The 19560-nt window shown below is 41.2% G+C and overlaps 1 protein-coding gene across 1 annotated transcript; it reads right to left on the bottom strand.

Moving 5' to 3' along the window:
• Window positions 1–2534: 2534 nt before the first annotated feature.
• LOC140533038 (5-beta-cholestane-3-alpha,7-alpha-diol 12-alpha-hydroxylase-like) lies at window positions 2535–4908 on the bottom strand. The gene has a single exon (XM_072652327.1). It carries the CDS (start codon window positions 4696–4698, stop codon window positions 3175–3177), a length of 1524 nt encoding a protein of 507 aa, XP_072508428.1. The 5' UTR covers window positions 4699–4908; the 3' UTR covers window positions 2535–3174.
• Window positions 4909–19560: the final 14652 nt, after the last annotated feature.

The following is a 19560-nucleotide window of genomic DNA, read 5'->3' on the forward strand; positions in this document are numbered from 1 at the left end:
AACCTTTCCATATTTTTCTCAAATCAGCCTGCTCATCATTTCTTAATGTACAATAGTATTCTATTACTGTCATATCTCACAATTTGTTCAGCCCTTCCACAATTGATGAGCATCCTCTCAATTTCCAGTTCTTTGCCACTACAAAAAGAGCAGCTATAAATATTTTTGTATAAATAGGTTGTTTTCCCTTTTTTGGATCTCTTTGGGATAGAGATCTGGTAGTGGAATTGCTTGATCAAAGGGTATGCACAGCTTGATAGCCCTTAGGCTATATTCTGAAATTGCTCTCCAGAATGGTTGGGTCAACTCACAACTCTGCCACCAGGGCATTAGTGTCTCAATTTTACCACATCCCCTACAACATTTATCATTTTCCTTTTCTGTCATATTAGCAAATCTGATAGGTATGAGGTGATACCTCAGAGCTGTTTTAATTTGCACTTCTAGAAGCAATACTTATTTACAGCATTTTTTCATATACCTATAGACAGTTTTGATTTCTTCATCTGAAAACCACATATTCATATCCTTGGGTCATTTATTTTTTTCTTTGTAAATAATATTTTATTTTTTCAAATTACATGTAAATACAGTTTTCATTATTCATTTTTATAAGATTTTGAGTTCCAGATTTTTCTCCCTAGCTCCCTCCCCCCTCCCCTCCTCAAGATGACAAGCAATCTGATATAGATTACACATGTGCAATCTGGGAAACTTATTTCCTCATTAGTCATATTGTGAAAGAAGAATCAGAACAAAAGGGAAATGACACAGAAACAAAAAAAGTGAAAATAATATTATCCAATCTGCATTCAGACATCATAGTTCTTTCTCTAGATGTGGATAGCATTTTCCATCATGAATCTTTTTGTCCTGGATCATTGTATTACTGAGAAGAATCAAGTCGATCATAGTTGATCATTGCACAATGGGCTCCTGGTTCTGCTCACTTCATTCAGCATCAATTCATGTAAGTCTTTCCAGGTTTTTCTGAAATCCACCTGCTTATCATTTCTTATAGCACAATAATATTCCATTACCACAATATGCCACAAGCTATTCAGCCATTCCCCAAATGACCAGTATTCCATCAATTTCCAATTCTTTGCCATCACAAAAAGAGCTGCTATGAGTATTTTGGTATATGTGGGTCCTTTCCCTTATTTTAGGATGTGTTTGGGATGCAGACCTAGTAGTGGTATTGCCTGATCAAAGAATATGCAGTTTGATTGCTGTTTGAGCATAGTTCCAAATTGCTTTCCAGAATGGTTGAATTAGTTCACAATCCACCAATAATGCCTCAGTGTCCCAATTTAAACACACCTTCTTCAATAATTATCATTATCCTTTTCTGTCATATTAGTCAACCTAGTAGATGTAAGGTGGTACTTCAGAGTTGTTTTAATTTTCATTGATCAATAGTGAATTAGAGCATTTCTGTATCACTAAAGATAGCTTTAAATTCTGCATCTGAAAACTGCCTGTTCACATCTTTGATGATTTGCCAATTGGGGAATGACTTGTATTTTTATAAATTTAACTCAGTCCTCTGTGTATTGGAGAAATGAAGTCTTTATCAGAGACACATACTGTACAAATTATTACCCAGTTTAGTTGAATGATCTTAATGGATTATGTGAGCTCTGCTAATACCTCTCTCCATGCATATAGCAGCCAAGCCAGCCAAAAGATATGTGGCCATCAGTCAAGGCAACCTCTATCCAAAGAGAACTGAGGAAATACTGATCAATCCTTACCCTTTGATACAATTTGTTTGCACTCTCAAGGAGATAGCAGCCCATGGCAGGATATAAAACATATCCATACATGAATCCAAAGATGGGTTAAATTTAAATAGGTAAAGATATGGAGGAGAGTATTCTGGGCAGAATATCATAGAGTTTAGAACTGGAAGGGATTAGAGATCACCTAGTCAGACTTTCTCATTTTATGGAAAAGAAAGCTGAGTCTCACAAAGGTGAAACGACTTCAAACAGCAAACATCTACTTGCAGAAACAAAGCTGGGATATGAAGTCGGTCTTCTGATTCTAAGTCCAACTTAATACTACCCATGCATAAGAAAAGCTCTGCATAGGCAACAAGTCAGAGCATCTTTGAAAAACTGTGAATGGTTCACTTTAAAGGGAAAATATAATATGTATATGGAACTTAGGGGAAAAGAAGGTGCATAAGAAAGGGTGGGATCTGTCTGTTGGAGGGGTTTGATGACTGAGTTAAAGAGCTTGGATCTTATTCTCTAGGCAATAGGAGATTCAGAGCATCCTTCAGCTGGGGAGTGATGGTGTCACAACATTACTTTAGGGAGATGACTCTGGTAGCCTATATCAATGGAATTGGTGGGACAGGGAGGCTGAGCAGGAGGCTGAGCAGGCAACGGTCCAGATGAGAAATGATGCCACTCATATCCAGGGCTAGGAGAGCAAGGGTGGAAAGAAGTGGACAGATGTGAGGCAGATTGGAGAAGAAGAACATAGTTACTGGCTGGCTATGAGGACAAGAGAAGAGGTTGGAGTCAAAAAATGATTCTGCAGAGGAGACAAAGCAAGAGCAGTCAGAAGGAAGAAGAGAGCAGGGTGACAGAATCCAAGATGTCCTACAAATGCCTGTTCACTCCCAGAATCTCAGCCTGAGAAGGACCTCAGAGGCCAGCTAGGTGGACTTGTACTTAAGCAAGAGTCCCTTGCACAATATCCCTGAAAAAGTTCTGCCCAATCTTTGACTGCTGACCTTTGCTGGCACTGCCCCATTAATCTGCCCCACTGTGTCCAATGTGGCCCATTACACCATGGAACAGCCCAAACTGTTGGAAAATTTTTCTCCCTATTATTCAAGTGAAACCAAACTCTCTGTAAGTTCTATCAGTCTGCAAAAGAGATTAAGGAAAAATCAGAGAGGTAGCCCAGGGAGAAGAGACTCTTTAGGAGGAAATAATAGTGAAGAGTGTCCAAAGCTACAGAGAAGTAAAATATGTCTGAGAAAAGACAATTGGATGTGTTGATTGGAAAGGCATTGAAGAGGAGTTTAGTAGGGTGGTGAGGACAAAATCCATGTCATAGGAGAGGAGATTCTGGGAAATGAGTAGGTGGGTAGAAAGGGGAAAAAGTGACTGTACCCCACTGTATGCTTGAGCTTGTGCAAGTTTTCCAGTCAAACTAGAAGCGAAACCGATACCGGAACTGGACATCATGTATTGGCTGCATGGCACCAGTTCCAAATCGCTTCAAATTTATTGAAGGGATCTTCACCTCCTGATCAACCAACTCTATGTCATATTGTGCAACCATCAAAAACACAAACAGCTTCATCTCATTGAGGGCAAAGAACCTGCCAGGACAGATGGAAGGGCCAGCACCCCATGGCAACATGGGTGATTTGATCCTTCTCCCTTGCTTGTAGAAAGCTACCTTTCTGCTGCCATCAGGGTTCATGAAACGGTCATATCTGAATGTAGTGGGATCTGGGTAGATTTCTGGATCCATATGGAGGAAAAGGTATGGGAAGATGGAAACTATATCTCCCTTGCGAAGGGCATACTCCCTGCCATCATACATTTTCAGGATCATGTCCTCCGTGACAAACCTGTTCAGGAAATGGACCATCACCATGCGTAATGTCTCCTCCATGACACTGTCTAGCATTGGAGTCTGCTGCAGCATGCTATACTCAACAGTGATGGGCACTCCACCTGGTCTCATCTCTTGCCCCATATCACTAAGGACTCTTTCTGTCTCCTCCCTCACAGCCTTCAGAGCCTTGGGATTCTTCAGGAGGAAGAGGAGGGCCCAGAAGGACACAACACCTGTGTTGCTCTGAGAAGCCCAGAGTAGTGTCAGATTATACTTGGTCTGTTCAATCTCAGACACTCCCATGTCAGCCAGGATCTGCTGAGTGGAAAGGATCCATTTACTCACATTATCTTTCTCCAGCATTTGTCTTGCAGAGAGAATATCCCAGAAGAAGTGTTTGAGCCTCCTTATTTCTTGCTTCTCCTTGGACAGTGGCACAGAATGAAAGATCCGAGGAAAGAGAATGTCAAATTTTCTGAATTCCTCAAAGACTTTCTGGGATTGGAGGAGGTCCTGAGCATGGCCTCCCTTGCCATTAATAGGTGAGTTGCCAAATAAGGCCAGGTAACCAGCTCTAAAGACAATGTTGTAGCAGTATTGAAAGAGACCATCCTGCTTCCACTCCTGGGGTCCTGGTCTCAAGTCAGCATCAGGTTCTAGCATCACGACCTTCAGACTATCCATCATGGCCTGGGTCAGACCAACTAAACCAGTACTCATCAAGTGTTTTAAGCTGTTTTTCTTCATCATTTTTCTGTGATTTTTCGGTCTTCGAAAATCAAAGATTTTGAAAACCAGATCAGATGCAAATTCAGAGAAGTCCAGTCTGTGTTCCTTCAGAATGGCATCAAAGGAGAAAAGGTCTGTGACATAGGTGATGTATCGACCAGCAAGCTGAACAGTAAAGATGTCCCCATGACGTTCTTGCATCCTCTTCAGGAAACTGGCAACATCCTTATGGAAATCCATGGCATGGCCCAGCCAGGGGATAGGGCCTTTGTCCAGAGGAGGCTCTCTGGCTCTCCTGTGACGAAAGGCATCCAGCCTGTACAGCACTACCAGGACAGTGGTCACCAGGACTATCAACACAGAAGCCCAGAATGCCATCATGACACCACAAGGAATGCTTGTTCCCAGGCCACTTAGGGAAGAATGAAAGTGCTTTTTGATGATGAGAAGCTTTTATAAGCCTAGGAAAGACTACTGCTGCCTGTACCTTGTCCTGTCCCTAACTTTCTACAAGAGGTTAATTATTACACGGGCTGTGTTATTCTAAACGTACAATGTTCAGAAACCTGAGGCCACCAAAGGGAGAACAGTCAGAAAAGGTCAGGAGTTATTTAGGGAGGGGGTGACACAGGTCACACAGCTAGTAAGTGTCTGAGACAGCATTTGAACTCAGGTCTTCCTGACTAAGTCTAGCATTCTATCCACTGTGCCACCCTGGGAATACAACTAGAATCACTTGATCCCTCATCCATAACATTTCCCATATCATTCCTCCATTTCTACTTCATGTCCTTTGGGTTTGTTTTTTGGTTTTTTTGTTTTTGCATTCTAATTCAGTGGATATTGTGAGTGACATCTCTAGGTGGGATAAATGAAGAAAATGGCTCTTCCTCCAACACCTGTACTGACAAGGCAGTAGGAGGGACTCAGCCAGACATTATGTGAGGAGGAGAAGCCCAACGCATAACAAGTGGGAAAGCTCCTTTCTCCTTCTCCCGAGATCACTTCCCAGACTGTGGGATTCTCACCTGTTCCCCCTCCCTGCTTTTAAGCCCATCTCTTGAGGACCAGAGCGTGTCAGTGCTAGAAGGGACCTCAGCACTCAGGGTTCAACATCATCATTATGCAGAGGGAACCTAATGGGCATTTTATCTTCATTTCTCTGGACTGCATCACCCACAATGGTTTGGGTCTCAGAGGGTTCCTTTAATTGGGAGGGGTCTGAACCTCACAGCCTAGAGAGCATGGGTGAGACAACTAAAAGAGTATGATAGGACTAGCATCCACAAGAGTCCTTGACAAGTAGGACTGGCTAAATTTCCCTAAAACCTTGCCAAATAGGCTGGCCTTATTTTTCTCTATGTAACACCACACTTAGAGCTCCTTTGACCAACTCACAGTGACACTGACCGGGTTGGATGCCCAAAGGAGTGGCTGTTACTACTTCTAGAGACCTAGGGAGTCTACTAATTCTACCGCTAATGCTACTAAGGTGACTATCCTTCATACTAGCTCAGGAGCCACCACTGATAGACGTCTTAATTGGACAGTAAACTCAGTTCCTTAACAGTCATTTATTTACTCAAGTGGTCTAGCAAAGACAATAGTTACATTGTATGCCCCCACATATCTGGGGCACACTCTCCCACAAGCATATTCAGAGCTCAGGAGAGGGAAAGAGTGGGCACAAACTTAAAATATCAAGGCAGTAAGGCACATGTGTAGGAGACATATCTGGCCAAGGCAACTCACACTTCTGGTACAGCAGGCACAGTGTCTCTACTAAAATAATGACCCACCTGGGCTTGCATCCCCTAGGATACAATCTAGTCTTCCTAAACTAGAATGGCAAATCTGCTGGTAAACTGAATGAAGACAATTGCTAGGTGGCTGTATGCGGTCTTGATTTTTCTATATGTAAACTTACTACATAGCACACCTCTGGACACATAGTGAGGGCTCAATACAGGTTTTTAAATTCATTCATTTCACTTTTTCATTCATGGGAACTTAAGGGACCCATAGCTGGGTAGGTGGGTACTGATGATTTGAGCTATTTGGCCACAGGGCTTTAGGGGCCATTTCACTCACTGGGAAAGGCATCTGAATGTCAGAGCCCAGAAGGAACAGAAAATGAGGGACCTTTATCTGAACAGAAGGGTTTTTGCTACATTTTTTTTTGGAAGCAATCAGAGTTAAGTGAATTACTCAAGGTCACGCAGCTACTAAATGTCTGAGGCCAGATTTGGACTCAGGTCCTCCTGACTTCAAGCCTGGTGCTCTGTCCACCAAGCTTCCCCTAAATAGATGAGTTTTAAAAGAGCTTCAAAGAAGAAGCCAAAAGAAGAATATGGCCACTGGGACCTAGCATGGACAACAGAAACAGAAATGGCACCATGGCCCTGATAAGATGTGTGGGATTTACCTTCAAGAGAGCATGTATGCACTGGCATCAACTGACAGCTCAATAGACCAACTCCAAAAGTCTACTGCTCTTGTCCACATGATGGACAGGAAGCCTCAATATGATTTCAGCAGCACTTTTATCCATGTATCCTGAAGGACCAACAGGAAGTCTCTCTCAAGTTCAAAGGAAGGAAGGGGAAGAAAATACAATTCTCGATGCCAACTGGGCTTTCCAGGCATGCCCAGATCTAATACAGAGGTGCTTTTGTGGGGCACAGAGCCCACTGCATCCCCTATCACTTGTAGGGTGCCTGGGGTGGGGTGGGGGAGTGAAGAAGATTGTTTCCTTTGATTGGCTGCTTGCATCTTCAAAACTAGTGAGACTGAGCCATTCACTCTCTTTCTGGCTGTGCTCTTTTCAGCAAATCTTATCTGCTGCACCCTCCATGAACTGAGCCAGAGAGAGGGGAGGCTCCCTGTATCCCCTGGCTCAGAGAAATGGACCTGATTTTGTTCTATGTTGTTTGTCCTCAGTTTCTGGCGCCACCCAATACCAGGAATTCAAGCCCTGGGACCTTGCCTCTATGATTGTAGACAGAGTGGTGCAGCCAGCCAACCTGGCATGAAAGTTCTGAAAAACCAAGGTGCCTAGGGCTGGAGCTCAAGGTGGGTTTTGGATTTGGAACTGGGACTGCACCCCTTCCCCTTCCCAGTTCCCCTACCTAACTCACTTTAAAAATGCTCTCTTGGAGTTTTTTCTGGTAGACTTAGATTTTTGTAATAACACAAGAACTTCTTACCAAAAAAAAAAAAAAATCCCAGTGGAGGATCTCAAGGCAAAATGCCTGCCACACTCAGAGAGAGAAATATGGAAGTCACTCACATATTGTAGCAGATCATGTTTGTGTATGTGTATGTGTTTGTGTATCATGTTCTGATTTGTTATACGATTTCTTTCATTTATCTTAGTCTGACTACATAGCATGACTATAGTGAAAATATACTCAATAGGAAAGTATATGTAGAATCTATACAGAATTGTATGCAGTCGTGGGGAGGGAGGGGGGTAGTGGGGAGTAGGTGGGGAGGGATAAAATCGCAATTGTATGGCAGTGATTGTTAAACATTACAAAATAAAAAAAAATAAAATAAAATAAAATAAAACAAAAAAAAAATTCTCTCTTGATTTCTGTCATAGGCCTGTTGATGCATTCCCTTTCCAGCTGCTCCTTGACTCAGGGGCACACCTTAACACTAAGTTTCTTTTCTTTTAAGAAAGGTAAGGGCTAAAGTTGTCTCTTGGGAAACTAGAACTGTACTGTTAACCCAACAAAGTCCTTTCCTTAACCTTATTGCCATGTGATCACTCTCCACCATTTGCTGCTCTCAGTGTTGTCAGATTGAAAATGAACAAAGCTCAGAGAAGTGGGATGTGTTGTTGTCCTCAGCACTATCATTCCTGTAACCAGCATCATCTCATGGAGCCTGATTACAACTTAAAGAAAAGAAAAGAGATCACCTACAATCACCTCAGCAGAGCCAGGAGCTCCAGGGCAGAAGCTACAGAGAGGATTTAGGCTTAATATTAGTATAATCCCACAAAATGGCTGCTGAGCCCTGGGAAGTTAAGGCATTCTCTCTCTCTCTCTCTCTCTCTCTCTCTCTCTCTCTCTCTCTCTCTCTCTGTTTCTCTCTCTCTGTCTCTCTCTCTGTTTCTCTCTCTCTGTCTCTCTCTCTGTTTCTCTGTCTCTTTTCTATATGTGGGCCCACTCATATGGACCAAGATTCAAGTCTAGGTAACAAGTTGAGCCTTTTTTTCCTTCTAACACTCTGCTTTCTTACTTCACTCAGAGCCCAGGGAAAATCACTTAAAGCTGAGTTTTGGCTCAAGTCTGGGGTCCTCTTGGAGAGGGAGCAGAAAAAGATACTCCAGGTGCAATATGGATCAGGTATGGGACAAGTATAAATTTCCTCCAGACAAAAGGAATGCCAAAACATGGAGCATGTAGTGATAAAGACTTAAATAGGAAGCAGTAACTTATAACTATCATCATAATATTGTCCCAGGAGCTGGGTACTGGAATATGAAAACATAACAAGCACTGAGATTTTTTTTCCAAATCATTCCCTTGAAGTCCATATCTTCTACCAAGCTAGGACAGGAACTATGTTCATCCTCCTGGGATCCAAGAATTTCTGATGTTTTGAATTCATAAAGTTCCCTCCAATATTGGAAACATCCATCTCAGGATTGCTTTTGGGTCACCTTTGCCCAGAGAAATAAATGCAAAGAGAAGAGATAGCTAGAACCTTAATATATGACTTAGGTTCCTCTGTACAACCACCTCTTCTAGTAGCCATATTGTTAGAAAGATTTCTAGAGGAAAGACAAAGATTCCCAAGGTGGATGAGGCAAGCTTATTTATTTTATGTTTTTGTAAGAAACAGGCATGCTGGGGGGCAGAGTCAAGATGGTGGAGTAGAAGGACAACCTGTAAGAGCTCTTCCCCTACAGCTCATAAAATACCTGTAAAAAATGGCCCTAAACAAACTCTAGAGCAGCAGAAGCCACAAAACGACAGAGTGAAAGAGATTTCCAGCCCAAGGCAACCTGGAAGGCCAACAGGAAAGGTCTATCACATGGGGCTTGGAGCAGAGTGCAGCCCAGCCTTGGTCACACAGTGTGGCAGAGACAGGACCTAAGCTGGCTTCAAGGTGCCGCTGTCAGCAGCTGTGGTTCCCAGGTTCCTCAACCCACAAACACCAGAGACAGCTTCAAAGGTCAGTGAGAAAGCTCTTTCACCTGGGTGAGAAGGGAGCAGGGTCCTCCTGCCCTAGCCCTGGACCCATGTGGCCCCAGGTGACCCCAGGAGGCAGCAGCCTACATTTTTAAGCCCTTGACCTAAACCCCTGGGGGAATTTCAGCCCAGAGTGGCAGCCCTGGGGTAAAGAAGAGTGCTGGCCTGGTGGAGCTGATGGAGGCTCTGGAGAGGGAATTCTACTCACAGATCCTGGGCAGAAAAGCTTGCTCCCAGACCAGAGTGCAGGCCAGGAGAGGAGTAAACTCCTCTCACTTTGGAGGAACTGAGAACTTACAGTGCCCCAGAGTATACCCTCCTCTTGACAAAGGACTCAAGTCTAATAACTGGCTGGGAAAATACCTGAAAAGGGGGGAAAAAATAAGTTTATAGAAGGTTGCTTTCTTGGTGAACAGGTATTTTCTTCCATCCTTTCACATAAGGAAGAACAATGCACACCATCAGAGGAAGATATAAAAGTCAAGGCTCCTGCATCCAAAATCTCCAAAACAAATGTGCAATGGTCTCAGGCCATGGAAGAGCTCAAAAAGGATTTTGAAAATCAAGTATGAGAGGTGGAGGAAAAATTGGGAAGAGAAATGAGAGCAATGCAAGAAAATCATGAAAAAGAAGTCAACAGTTTGCTGGAGATCCCAAAACATGCTGAAGAAAATAACACCTTCATTTTTATTTTTTTTAACTCAATGAACATTTATTAAGTACTGAGTATGTTTAAAACACTGTGCTAGTATTAGGGATACCAAACAAAGCAAAAAACATTCTGTGCCCTAAAGAAGCTCACATTCCAATAGGCAGATACTGCATTTATATTTCCTTGTTTTGTCCTCATGTATACACGAAATTGAATATATGGATCATTCAGAATCTCATAACACTGTCTTCACCTTTCTCCATTCACTGCTCCTGGAAGTTGCCAAAAAGCAACAAAGGTGGCCCATTAACTTCACCTGCTTTCTGCCTTTTCCTGATTGCCTGATAAAAGGATTGATAAATGAACAAATATTTATTTGTTTATTTTAAATTTTCAACATTCATTTCCACAAAATTTTGAGTTCCAAATTTTCTCACCATCTTTTTCATCCCCCCACCCCAAAATGCCTTGCATTCTGATTGCCCCTTCCACCAATGTGCCCTCACTACTAACACTCCTCCCTTCCCTTATCCCCATCTTCTCTTTTGTCCTATAGGGCAAGATAAATTTCTATACCCCATTACCTGTATTTCTTATTTCCCAGCTGTACGCAAAAACAATTCTCAACATATGTTCCTAAAATTTTGAGTTCCAACTTCTCTTCCTTCCTCCCTCCCCACCCATCCTCATTGAGAAGGCAAAGCATTCAATATAGGCTATATATGTGTAGTTTTGCAAATAAAATAGCACCTTTAAAAAGAGATTAACTCAAATGGCAAAAGAGGTCCAAAAAGTCAGTGAGGTGAAGAATGTTTTTAAAAAGCAGAATTAGGCAAATGGAAAAGGAGGTTCAAAAGCTCACTGAAGAAAATAGTTCTTTAAAAATTAGAATGGAACAGATGGAAGCTAATGACTTTATGAAGAACCAAGAAATTACAAAACAAAACCAAAAGAATGGAAAAATAGAAGACTTCATGAAGTATCTCATTGGAAAAACAACTGACCTGGAAAATAGATCCAGGAGAGACATTTAAAAATTATGGGACTACCTGAAAGCCATGATCAAAAAAAGAGCCTAGAACATCATCTTTCATGAAATTATCAAGGAAAACTGCCCTGATGTTCTAGAACCAGAGGGTAAAATAAATATTGAAAGAATCCACTGATCACCTCCTGAAAGAGATCTGAAAAGAAAAACTCCTAGGAATATTGTAACCAAATTCCAGAGTCCTCAGGTCAAGGAGAAAATATTACAAGTAGCCAGAAAGCAACAATTCAAGTATTGTGAAAATAGAATCAGGATAACACAAGATCTAGCAGCTTCTACATTAAGGGACTAAAGGACTTGGAATATGATATTCCAGAAGTCAAAGGACCTAGAATTAAAACCAAGAATCACCTACCCAGCAAAACTGAGTAAACTACTTCAGGGGAAAAAATGGTCATTCAATGAATAGAGGACTTTCAAGTATTCTTAATAAAAAAGACCAGAGCTACGAAATCACTATTGATTAGAGTGATGCAAATCAAAACAACTCTGAGGTATCACATCACACCTATCAGATAGGTAAACATGACAGAACAGGAGGATGAGAAATGTTGGAGAGGACGTGGGAGAGTTGGAAGGCTAATTCATTGTTGGTGGAGCTGTGAGCTGATCCAACCATTCTGGAGGGCAGTTTGGAACTATGCCCAAAGGGCTATGAAAATATGCATACCCTTTGACCCAGCAATATCTCTTCTAATGTTATATCCCAAAGAGATCACAAAAATGGGAAAGGGTCCCACATGTACAAAAATATTTATAGCAGTACTCTTTGTGGTGGCTGCAAACTGGAAATCAAGGGGATGCCCACCAATTGGGGAATGGCTGAATAAATCATGGTATATGAATGCAATGGAATACTATTATGCTATAAGAAATGATGAACAGGAAAACTTCAGAGAGGCCTGGAAAGACTTATATGATTTCATGCTGAGTGAAAGGAGCAGAACCAGGAGAACTTTGTGCACAGCAATGACCACAGTGTGCAAGAGTTTTTCTGGTAGACTTGAAACTTCATTGCAATGGAAGGACTTTAAAAAAAAACTCCCAATGGTCTTTTAAGGCAAAATGCCTTCCACATCCAGAGAAAGAACTACAGAATTCAATTGCAAAATGTAGCAGATCATTTTCTTTTGTATTACGTTTTCGTTTGTTATATGATTTCTCCCACTTATTTCAATTCTATACAGCACAACTATGGAGAAAATGTATTTAATAGGAATGTATTGTAGAACCTATATAAAATTGTATGCTGTCTTGGGGAGGGAAGGTGAAGGTAGGGAGAGGGAGGGGAAAAAATCCAAGTTATATGGTAGTGATTGCAGAGCACTCAAAATAAATAAAATTAATTTAAAAAAAGAAATTTTAAAAAGAGACCAGAGCTGAATAGAAAATTTGACTTTCAATCACAAGAATCAAGAAAAGCATGAAAAGGTAAACAAGAAAGAAAAATCATAAGGGACTTACTAAAGTTGAACTGTTTATATTCCTACATGGACAGATAATATTTGTAACTCTTGAAATTTTTCTCAGTATTTGGAGGGATTATATACATATATACAGAAGGCACAGGGTGCGTTGAATAGGAAGGGATGATATTCAGACAAATAAAATTAAGGGGTGAGGGATGGAGGGAAATAGAGTTAGTCTTTCACAACATGACTGTTACGGAAGTCTTTAGCAAAGCTGCACATATACAGCCTATACTGAATTGCTTGCTTTCTCAGTGGGGATGGGTGAGGAGAGAGGAAGGGAAAAAAGTTGGAACTCAAAGTTTAAGGAATGAGTGTTGAGAATTGTTTTTGCATGCAACTGGGAAATAAGAAATACAGGTAATGTGGTATAGAAATCTAACTTGCCTTCCAAAAAAAAAGAGAGAAGATGGGGATAAGGGAAGGGAGGGGTGTGATAGAAGGGAGGGCAGATTGGGGAAAGGAGCTATCAGAATGCTTGGTGTTTTGGGGTGGGGGAGGGGAAAGATGGACAGAAAATTTGGAACTCAAATTCTTGTGGAAATGGATGTTGAAAACTAAAAATAAATTAATTAATTAAAAAAAGAAGCAGGCATGCTGCTAGAACATACACACACCTACAGAAACAAGAGCAAGCACCTTTATCCCTATCCAGAAATGCAAAGTCCCTTCCTCATTTCCTCATTGGTTGAGTACTTTGAGGTGCACAACTTACTAGTATTCCTACTTCATGTTTCCCCCAGATATGGTCCCCCCTCCCTCTACACACATTGCATGTGCATTAAAATGAGCTTTAGCTCCTCCTGGGGAAGAGAAATCAATATTTTAAAGCTATTAAGCATGCTTACTTTAAGCCATTTTTACCCTTTGTCTTATTCCTTACCAAAGACCCAGGTGAGGCTGGTGTCACTGTGACCTTTTCCTACTTTTCTCTTGACTCTAAGTATTTCTTGTTGCAAAAAAGCCATATCTGTGTGGAAACATAGTATTTTCATATCTAACAACATATGAGGAGACAGTTTTATTTGTGGGGGGAGAAAGGGGCATTTTCTGAGTCCCAGAAAGAGGATGTTCCAAGCAACACATTCAGAAGAGTGGCAAGAAAAGAAAGAGCAGAAGCTGTTTTTCCTTCTGAAGCTCTTGCCACTGGCTTGGGTGAAACCAAAGGACAAAATATCAAGCCCTTCAGCACTAAGTTAGCACACATATGACCCACCAGAAGTCACTCAAAGACCTACAGATGAGGAAGGGCCCACCTGTTTGTACCCATTATACCTAAAATTTAGACCCATCAAAAGGGAAGTGGGCAGCTTCTGGAGGTAGTACAATCCTTCTACTTTAAGGCCGTAATACTGTGCAGGTATGACCACTTGTGGTGAACTTTACTCAAGAGAATTGAGGTCACTTGTCATGAACTCTCCTCTTCATCTCAAAAACTCCTGACATCTTCAAGTCTTTCCTCCTTTCCTTAATTCTGATCATGAGATAGCCCGTTTCCTTGCCAAAGCAAGCACTTTGTCCACCCAGGCATCTTCCAATTGCTTGCTGGATATCTCAGACTGGATGTCCCTTAGGCATCTCAAACTCAGCATGTCCAAAACAGAACTTATCCTATTTCTCCCAAAACCCTATCCTCTTCCAAATTTGCCCATTTGTGTCCAAGGTACAATCATTTTTTCAGCCTCCCAAGTTGTTCATATTTGTTTGTTTGTCTCCCTCATCTGGTTGTGAGCTCCTTGAGGGCAGGGACTGCTTTTTGCTGCTCTTTGTATCCCCAGGGCTTAGCACAGGGCCTGGCACATAGTAGGTGCTTAATAAATGTTTATTGACTGATTGGCAGAGGATGGAGGGCTGTGTGAAGAACAGAGAAAAGGCCACTTAGGTTGGATCACAGAGTGTAGGAAGAGTAATGTAAGGTCTGAACCACAGGCATTTCCAAAGGCTGGAAATTAAGCAGGAGATGGAATTAGAATGACACAGCAAGAGAAGAAAGTCCTGCTTGCCACCAACTTTCCTCTTCCTCTTCTTCTTCCCTCAAGGGAAGTTATGTTTCCACAGCTTTGCTCTGGATACCCACCATGGCTGGAATGTATTCTCCCCTCATTGCCATTTCAATTCGTTCTTCTCTTGCTTCAAGACAGTTCAAGCACCACATTTTAAATGAAGGCTCACAGTTTTTACTGGTTTCCCTCCCAGACCACCTTGTATTTTGTAACTGCGTATTTATTCTGCATAGACTTTTTGATGTGCTCTTTTTTCCCTTCCTATAATGTCAATTCCTCTAGATCAGAGATTCTTTTGTTCTTCTTCTTTAAATTCCTGGTGCCTGGAGTATTGTTGATTCTTTATTGCTTGTTGCTTGTTTCCTTTATTGACTTATTGATGTTATAGAAAGGATTCCTGAGGAGGTTCCCCTCCAAATCTGAAATTCTATGATTTTTTTCCCTCCTTGTATCATAAGTATCTAACACAGAGTTTTGCATATCATGAATACTTAATAAATATGGGTTCATAATGGTTTTTCTTGATGACATTACCGACCCCAATTCAATCTAGGACTGACTCTTCCTTCTCTGTTCCAAAACTTCTCCTCTGTCCTCAATCCTCCAACTATATTCCCACTTTCTTTTTTTCTGAATAGATGACTTTGACTCCTATTTTTCAAATAAATTGAGGTTATCCCTTTATGACATGGTCTCCTTCATAAGATCACAGAAAAGTAATCTATTCAAACCTATAATCTATTCCTCCCATTTCTAAACCACTCTTTGTTTCCTACCTGCCTCTCTCATCCCTTATAATCTCGGAGGCTGAGATGAGACCTTATCCCTCATTCGGATATCCCTATCCACATGAATTTGTTAATATCTTTCTTCAGTTTCTCCTTACCCTATGTCCATAGGGTGTGTTCAGGGAAGACTAGTACCACTCATGAGAGGGCTATTGAACACTTTTCAGGGTTGTCTTCCCCCTTTGGTGTCAACCTGATCCACCCAACTCTTACCTGTGACTCCAAGAACATGTGCAATGTCCACACCTCCATAAGTCATTTCAGCAGATGAGCTAAGACAGGTTGAGAGTAACAGAGGGATCTCAAACCCTTCAGTGCATTAAGGGGGTATCTACCTCAAGCATGGGAAGAATTGTTCCGATGGTATGGGCAGATGAGAATAATTTGTTCCAACAGCCATGAAGGCGGATGAAGCAGGGACTGTGGAGCACTTAAAGCTTAGTTAGACATTGAAGATACCAAAGTCATTCACTGCATCCCAAGCCATCACCAGTCCTTATGACTTTTGTCCTGCCACTGGACTGTGATGATTCTGGAAAAGAGAGTGAGGCTGATGATTTTGTGCAAGGTTGCCTCACTTAAATCCAATTTATGCATAGATCAAAAGATGTCACCCATACCATTTAACCATTTTTATTTATCTCTAAGTCATTTGGCCATAGGCAAGTAGCAAAGCAACCCTTGTGGCCACACTTGGAGGTGTACTTATGATCATGCACATAGGTGGCCCAGGTCATAGGGTGGAATAACAATGGGATTTGACAGCCCTCTTGGTGTCTGACCAGCCTTTAATGGACTGCACTGTTCAACTCCTGTTGTGAGGAAGATGCTAGAAAAAGTGCCCTAAAAATTGTCTGTTTTACCCAAACCTGACCTGTTTATATGCACAGTCAGTTGAATATATGAATCTATCTTACCCAACGGGGAATTAGGAAGGGAGGAGATTTAATAAAGGGGTGGGTGAACTGACTGAAAGGAGAGCAGATTAGGAGAGGTGGTAGATACAAGCAAAACACTTGTGAGGAGGGAAAAGATGGAAGGAGAGAGGGAAATATAGCATTAGTTATCATAACATGAATGTGATCAACTCTTCCATAAAACAGAAGTGGATAGCAGAGTGGATTAAAAAAAAAAAACAGGATCCAACAATATGTTGTTTACAAGAAACACACTTAAAGCAGAGGGACACACACAGGGTAAAGTTAAAGGGATGGAGCAAAATCTACTACATTTCAGCTGAAGTAAAAAAAAAGCAGAGGTAGCAATCCTGATGTCAGACAAAGCAAAATCAAAAAGAGTCCTAATTAAAAGGGATAAGGAAAGAAACTTTGTCTTGCTAAAAGACAATAAAGTAATATCTATCCTAACCATATATGCACCAAGTGGTATAACATCCAAATTATTAAAGGAGAAATTAAGTGAGTTATAGGTCCATGACCAAACAAGAGATAGAGAGCATTACAAAATGCAATACAGATCATTTTGATTATGTTAAATTAAAAAGCTTTTACACAAACAAAACCAATTCAACCAAGATTAGAAGGAAAACTGAAAACTGGGAAACAGTCTTTATAGTAAGTGTCTCATTTCTCAAATACATAGAGAACTAGATTTATAAGAATACAAGTCACTTCCAAATTGATAAATGGTCACAGGATATGAATAGGCGGTTTTGAGATGAAGAAATCAAAGCTATATACAAGCATATAAAGAAGTGCTCTAAATCACTTTTGACTAGAGAAATGGAAAGTAAAACAACTTTGAGGTAGTACCTTACATCTATCAAAGAAAAGGAAAATGATAAATGTTGGAGAGTATGGGAAAATTATGATACTAATGCACTGTTGGTGGAGTTGTGAACTGATCCAACCATTCTGAAATGCAATTTGGAACTATGCCCAAAGGGTCCTAAAGGGTTATGGTAATGAGAATTATTATTGATGCTGGTCATTCAGCATGGGATCCCATACCACTTGTTTTAAAGTACAATTTTGGGAGGAGGGGGAAAGCAAAGCAAAGTTTTGGGTTCCCTGATCCTTTGAATAGACTCTATTGCTGGTGGGATATAGGCCCAAGCCAAGACCTTTGCCCCTTACCCCGAAAGAATTTGGGTCCTATTTGTCTACCTATCCTGGCAAACCCCACCTTGAATTCTCCTTGAATTTCCCCACTTGATCTGGTGTTTTCCTGAGGCTCTAAGCCTTTCATTATCACTATGCCCAATTCTCTGTTACCCTTAACCTAGCCTAGCCCTTCATTGTCTGTTATCTTTGGATCTCCTTGGCTACTTCTCACCCTTTATCCTATCTAACACCCCATTCTCCTGGTTCCTGGCTTCCTACCTCTAGTCACACCAGACTACTTGCCCCTTCCATAACGATCCTCCCTAGAACCTTCTTCCAATCACCCCAGACTACTTCAGCCATCCCTAAATCCCTCCCACAGTCTTTCTGTATAAGATCCATCCAGGCTTCCATTAAGATGCTCAGATTCAATCTGACCAGGTTGCCACTACAAGAGAGCTTGGGTCAAATTCATTCGGGCAGGACCCAGGTGTCAATATTTCAGGGTCCCAGAACCCCTAAACTTCAACATTGCTGTTATACCATTCTAGGCCCAAATCCCTTCCACATGACATCATTGAAGGGGAACAAACCAGAGCAAACAACTCAATAAATAGAGTTAGTTGGTACGGGGTCCTCCCGTTAGAGTTGCTCACAGTTGCTTCCAGAGACTTTTTACAAGCTGAAACATTTCCACTGGGCACCAGTAGGCACTCATTCCTTGAAATTTCAGGCTATTTTCCCTCCCAACACCATTGATCTTAGGAGAAGCATGCTGCCTGGTTTTGAATGTTAGTCTTGGGTTAGTATAAAATTACAAATATGAGTGGGTATAGAAATCTATCTTAACCTGCAGGAAAGAAGTGGGGAAGGGGATAGGGAGGGGTGATAGAAGGGAAGGCAGATTGGGGGGAAGGGGTAATCAGAAGCAAAACACTTTAGAGGAGGGACAGAGTGAAAGGAGATGGAGAATAAATGGGGGTAGGGGGAATAGGATGGAGGGGAATATAGTTAGCAACAGTGTAAGAATGAACATTATTGTATCTTGTTTTGCTTCCACAAATGTTCTTGAAAAATAGTAAAACTGATGGGAACTTGTGGTAAGATAAACATGCATAACCTGTTTCACAAGGATGATGGTCCAGTACATCTTGGCTTCAGGCGGGAACTAGAAAGAGAGGGGATGGGACAAACAGCTTGGATCCTAGATGTCATGTCCGGGTCACAAGCATCCTCACTACCACACCTGTGTAATTTGCATGAGGAGGGAATATAGGGAAAGTAATGAAACCCTGAGGAATTTGAACTAACCCTAACTCTAACAGGAAGGACAGAACTGTGTAATCTCACTCCTGCCTTGTTTCTGAGTTCATTCAATGAGAATGAATCTATCATGTGGGTCTTCCAGAGGACACACTACCAGGAAAGTAACAAGCAGTGGCAGCTCATCCTGGGAGCTAACCCCTTGACCTTGCCTGAAAAGTGCTGCGATTCCCAAACCACGTTTCTCACAAACAGTAGCTGTGAAAAAATTTTGAAGCAAGTTTCTCTGATAAAGGCTTCATTTCTCTAACATATAGAGAACTGTGTCAAATTTATAAAAATAAGAGCTATTCCCCAATTGGTAAAGGATCAAAAGGTATAATCAGTTTTCAGATGAAGTAATCAAAGTTATCTATAGCAATATGAAAAATATTCTAACTCACTGTTGATTGGAGAAATGCAGGTTAAAACAATTCTGCAGTACTACCTCATGACAGAAAAGGTAAAATGACAAATGTTGGAAGCGATGTGGGGAAAAATGAGATATTAATGTACTGTCATAGGAGTTATGAATTGATTGAACTGTAAAGCAATTTGGAACAATGCCCAAATTGCTATATCACCATGCATACCCTTTGATATAACAATATCACTATTAGATTTGCATCCCAAGAGATTAAAAAAACAAAAAAGAAGAGAACGTACGTGTACAAAAATATTTATAGCAGCTCTTTTCTGGGGGTGAAGCTTTAG

Source organism: Notamacropus eugenii, chromosome 1 (assembly GCF_028372415.1).
Source record: "Notamacropus eugenii isolate mMacEug1 chromosome 1, mMacEug1.pri_v2, whole genome shotgun sequence".
Lineage (NCBI taxonomy): Eukaryota > Metazoa > Chordata > Mammalia > Diprotodontia > Macropodidae > Notamacropus > Notamacropus eugenii.